Source organism: Cibotium barometz, chromosome 21 (assembly GCF_041138505.1).
Source record: "Cibotium barometz isolate CiBa-2024 chromosome 21, ASM4113850v1, whole genome shotgun sequence".
Lineage (NCBI taxonomy): Eukaryota > Viridiplantae > Streptophyta > Polypodiopsida > Cyatheales > Cibotiaceae > Cibotium > Cibotium barometz.
In genome coordinates this window covers 5942946-5948257 of record NC_141066.1, presented here as the reverse complement: position 1 = coordinate 5948257, position 5312 = coordinate 5942946, and the positions used below count along the sequence as shown (strand labels likewise).

Here is a 5312-nt window from a genome sequence, read left to right as displayed (position 1 = left end):
CATGTGCTACTTTGGCACTTCCCCTCCCTTAATGGTAGATTGGGTACAATTTTTAGGCTTTAAATCTTCCTCTCTCCCCTTGTACTAGGCTACTTAGACCTTTATAGCTACTTTGGCTATGAGTTTCAGCTTCAATGCATCATATGGTCTCAGAGGCTGATTACATCACACTTTTTGTAGAGACAAGAGGAGTGAATTTCTAGCTTGGGCACATCATCGGTCCCAGAGGCTAGATATAAGCACTTTTTGTAGGAAGTAGGTTTCACAACAAATTTCTGTTTAAGAGATTGGTAGTGAGATGATTTGTGATTGCGTGCTCATTTGGCCGCTTACAACATATTTGAGATTTTTCTTTGACGTGAGATAGCCAAACTAGACATATTGATGCCAAAACCCAAGACAATGACATTTTTTTTATCTCCACATTTTTTGCATGTGAACATTCTCTTAGAGGGAAAGTATATATATTTTTATGTTTTATATATTTTTTATTTTAAATTATTATTTATTATTGCAACCTTATCTCGTCGGCTTCATCGATTGCTATTGCTCTTTCGTGCAGCTTCTTCTGCTGTCGGTGCAGGAGGTCGGGATGTCTTCATCTTTTTGCTTGCATTTGCAGACCAGCTTGCAAATATGGGGTGCCTCAGAACCAAGACAATGAAGGGGCTCTTCTCCTTTGCTCTATGAGATGAGGCTGGTGCGATGGCGGCCGCGTGTCTGATATGCTTTCTCACAGGCAGGTAGACGGTGTAGGTGGCAAGATCCTCTCTTGCGGTATTGTGGATCATGGGAGGCTGAGGCCTGCAAATCTGCCTTGATGTGTAGCAGGTGCAGGACAGTGTCCAGGAGAGGCAATCACCTTGGAGCGATGTTAGACCTGTGTGGTGAAGGAGCTGGAGGCTGGTCCATTGCGAGGAGGGCTCTTGCTGCGTCAAAGGCCTACAAATGTTATGGCTTGTTGATGTGCGCATGGCTGTGTGCTAATGAAGCTGTCTGCACTACTTTGGTGCACATTGCTTTCCTGGCTCTTCTTCAACTTCTAATCTCTTCTCAGTGATGCAGTGGGATGACTCAGCTCCCTCTTCTCTTCTTCTTGCTTAAGATAATCTCTTTCTTAAGATGAAATCTGAACTCTCTTCCTATCTAAACCTGCTTCTATATATTACTAAAAGAAATGATTGAGCAAAGCCTACTCAAATCCTAAATGAGTTAATCACCTATGTTATCATATGCTTTAATGAGATCTAATCATTTCCTAATCACTTACTAATGAGCTACGGCTAAGCTAAGAGAGCTAGACCTAAGCTCTAATACCATGTTGAAATCATGGATCGAGCTCTCCTAAATAACTTCCTAATAACAAGACATTTACCTAATCATAAACTAATCCTACACTAATGACAACACTAATCTAAGGTGGATAAAAATGAGCAATACTCATGGTGATGAGTGTGTGCTTATTAAGTTTAGACTCAAGTTGAGTTAGGTTACAAGATGGAAACTTGTACTCATAAAAGACTTGAGATGTTGGACTTGTATTCCAATGCTTGAAATGTCCTATTTTTATATGAGGAGAGTACAACATGGCCTTTCTCTTGCATGTGGGATAATTCTCACTTGGTAATGTGGCTTCTCACACTCACTCCATATTTTCCTTGTGCTCTTTGGCACCACATTTCTCAACATGAGTTGAGACATAACCTTGATCAAATAGTGAATCCCGAAACCTAGCCTCCCATGTTTAAAGAAGAGCCAAGTTGGATTTATGTCATCATTAATGGAGCTAAAATAAAGCATAAGGTATAGCTTCGAGAAAATATAGATGTGTAAAACTATACTATAGCCAAATTAACATCAATAATTAAAACTTTAAATAGAAAGAAGAATGTAGAATTTAGCACATGGATTTAAGAAGGTTGACTTGGCAATCCTGGATCTAGGTTATTAATTGTCCCTTTCTTCCTTTTCTACATCTCAATCTAGATAAACCTTAGTTGACATATGCGAAGGATTATTTAAATTAGCCTCTCTAGCTAGTATTACTAGTTGTGCGAGCTAGAGATAAGACCATGAAGGTTCACACTGCTTATTGTGTCTCTCAAAAATGATCAATACATATGGCAAATAATCATTTTCACATATCAAGGAGGTCGGAATGAGATTAGGGGTTTCCAAATCTTACTAGGATGCTTGAACAAAACAAAAATACTTGCTTAATGAAACAAAGGTCCTTACCATAAAATATTGTATGTTAAGACGATCTCAACGTGGTGAGATCGCATGCTATGGTCTTCGTATTTGTGTTAACTTTCATTGTCACTGACCCAGCCTAAAAGTGTGGGTTCGAAAAGAAAATGAAGCAAGGCACAAAAATTTATTCATTGAATAAGAAATGGCCATGTGTATGGAACACACCATGACATGGTCCCAACCATGATAAAAATTATCTAATTATTAAACTAACCTCAGTACTCTAAAGAACTTATTAATATCTATTCATGATATGATGCACATTATCCTTTTAGTGGTCCTTTCCCCCTGGCTTATAAGACAACTGCTATACCTTCTTTGTGGAATTGAAAGGAGAAGAACACCTCCATACTCACTTGAGTCAAGGGATGAAATACACTTGTATATGTCATTGTCACTACATAATGAATCCTATGCTATCACTAAAACTACTACATATAACCAAACCCTTAAGGCCTACTTATCTAAGTAAAGCAAGTCTAGTCTGAAAGGAACTCAAAATGTATATGACCAAACTCTTAAGGCCTACTTATCTAAGTAAAGCAACTCTAGTCTGAAAGGAACTCAAAATGTATATGACCAAATCCTTACGGCCTATTCATCTAAGTAAAGAAACTCTAGTCTTAAAGGAACTCAATATATATATATATATATATGCATACTTATGAAAGGCCATGAGATATCAGACCTTAGAAGAACACACTGTACAAACTATTACTTATAAAGGTTTGTCACCATGCCTTCATCAGGGCCTTCATTATGTAGTCATATAGTCATCATGGGTTGTCAAGTATTTCTCAATCAACTTGATCATGGGGATCAGGACACGTTTGAAAGTCTCATGATACTTGTGACTTGTAATGGCATCATACTCTACGCACCACCTCACATAGCACGAGTTTATGCGTGGCCCCGGCACAATATTAAGAGCATGAACGTGGTGATGGAAGAGCTTGTCTAGCACCCCACTTTTAGAGATTTTGAGTTTTGCATAGTAGTTCTTCTCATCTAGCTCCACAATGGTCTCCATGGATGACTTGTACAAGAAGGCTGGAGCACAAAAAAACCCATTTCAACTCTATGATTAAGTCTAAAAATTAAGCTCTCAATTTGAGTTTATTATTTTATGGTTGTACAAAATCATTGCGTAAGGTATATTTGTTAAGTAATAAGTCGTTCATGTTGCAATCACTTCTCTCTCTCTCTCTCTCTCTCTCTCACACACACACACACACACACATACATATATGTGTGGATTTTGGGGGTGGATAGGAAGACTCTCTCAAACGTAACATACGTTTACATATATATGTGTGTGTGTTTTGAGGGTGGGTAAGAAGGCTCTCTCTTAAAACATATATTATATATATGCATACATTTATTTAAACGTATATATGTGTGTGTTTTGGGGGTAGGTAGGAAGGCTCTCTTAAACATAAACAGAAGGATCTCTTAAATATATGTTTTGTACATGCATACATTTATTCAAACGTATATGTACGTGTGTTTTAGGGGTGGGTAGGAAGGCACTTAAACATACGTTTCAGAGAGCTTTTCTACCCATCGCCAAAACACCACATATATACGTTCAAATACAACACATATACGTTTAAGAGAGCCTTCCTACGCACCCCCAAAACACACATATATACGTTCGAATAAATGTGTGCGTTTACGTGACATACTTTTAAGAAAGCCTTCCTACTCAACCCCAAAATACACACATATATACATGTGCATGTACATAATATACATTTAAGAGAGGCTTCCTACCCACTAGGGCTGAAATTTGAAGGCCTAACTTAACCTTCCTACCCACTAGGCTTACCTTAACCTTTAATTTGATGGCCATAAACTAGGTTGGGCTTCAAAATATAGACGTTTATGTGTAAATTCTAGAGAAAAATTTAAAATATTGGCCTGTAGTGGCCTTCTACAACCCACCCTTTTCTCTCTCTCTCTCTCTCTCTCTCTCTCTCTCTCTCTCTCACAGAGAGGCCTTCTCTATTAGTCCCGTGAAGGCTTCAAATTTGAGCACTGCAGTATGCAGCACCCACCCCCAAAACACAGACGTGTAGAGAGAGAGAGATATAGAGAGATCTTAAAAGTATAGCAAGCTAACGTATCGCATATGATCCATTTAATTGTAAACGCGCGTACACGACGTTTGCCTAAAAAGCAGAATACACAACGTTTTTTTTAATAAAATCACCTTTTCCATATTTGACCTCCCGAACACTGCCCTTACCAACGCCGCAGCCTCTTAGATATGCAATGCTCGTGAAGTAATCAGGAAGAATTTTAGGCAAGCCTGCAAAAAAAAGAGACACCCCCCCCCCCCCAAAAAAAAGGGAACTGTAACGTCCAGAATCCATATATTCTCCGTGATTGGATCACTAAGCCGTGGTCACATTAATCAACATGATAATCTCATATATTCAACACTCCGTATAGATGTGAAGATCATTAAAGGGGCTTATCATTAATGTAATCGACTCCTCTTACACTGGTGGGAGTCTTTGATGAACGCATACCACATGCGCTTTGGATCAACCTGCGCTTCTACTTCCACAGCAAAAGTAGTGTAACCCATTTATCTAGCTAGCACGCTGTGAAAATAATACAAGCAGCAATAATATTAATGCAAAGTGAACTCTCTCTTCAGTAGACGTAACCATAGGATCAAGCATCACGCTCTACTAGCCCATCTTATAAAGAGAGAGAGAGAGAGAGCGCCCAGCGTGTCATGGTCAGGAAGAAGAAGATTGGCCACTTGGTCATATCAGCCCATTGAGACTAGTATTCTGTAAAGGAAGTGTACCCAAATCAGGATTGTCCGGTACATTTGAAAAAAGGGTGAAGTTTCCTTGTAAAATACACCATCTTGTTCTAGGGATCATGATGAATATGCCACCCTTCTCCCAATTCACTTGACAAGCTCGAACGTTCACATCCATGGCCTCGCCCTCAAGTACATGAATCTCTCTTGCAAGCAAACCAAGGGGCCAAAAAGTCATGTGAACCATCATGGCCAATATAGAAAAAAAAAAAAGGCACAT

At 38.9% G+C, this 5312-nt stretch overlaps 1 protein-coding gene across 1 annotated transcript; it reads right to left on the bottom strand.

Moving 5' to 3' along the window:
- Window positions 1-1523: 1523 nt before the first annotated feature.
- LOC147626776 (major pollen allergen Cor a 1 isoforms 5, 6, 11 and 16-like) lies at window positions 1524-5000 on the bottom strand. The gene is made up of 3 exons (XM_086816090.1): window positions 4759-5000; window positions 4466-4564; window positions 1524-3303 (listed from the first exon to the last, which is right to left on the bottom strand). The coding sequence occupies exons 1-3, from the start codon at window positions 4844-4846 to the stop codon at window positions 3011-3013; spliced, it is 480 nt and encodes a 159-aa protein (XP_086672216.1). The 5' UTR covers window positions 4847-5000; the 3' UTR covers window positions 1524-3010.
- Between the last annotated feature and the right edge of the window lie 312 nt (window positions 5001-5312).

What these genes read in the sequence shown, in the direction of transcription:
- LOC147626776 (XM_086816090.1), bottom strand. Translation starts at nt 4,846, where the DNA reads ATGGGTTACACTACTTTTGCTGTGGAAGTAGAAGCGCAGGTTGATCCA. An exon ending in CATCAAAGACTCCCACCAGT is followed by an intron (nt 4,565 to 4,758) that starts GTAAGAGGAGTC and finishes TTTTTTTTGCAG; the next exon opens with GCTTGCCTAAAATTCTTCCT. An exon ending in GGAGGTCAAATATGGAAAAG is followed by an intron (nt 3,304 to 4,465) that starts GTGATTTTATTA and finishes TTTGTGCTCCAG; the next exon opens with CCTTCTTGTACAAGTCATCC.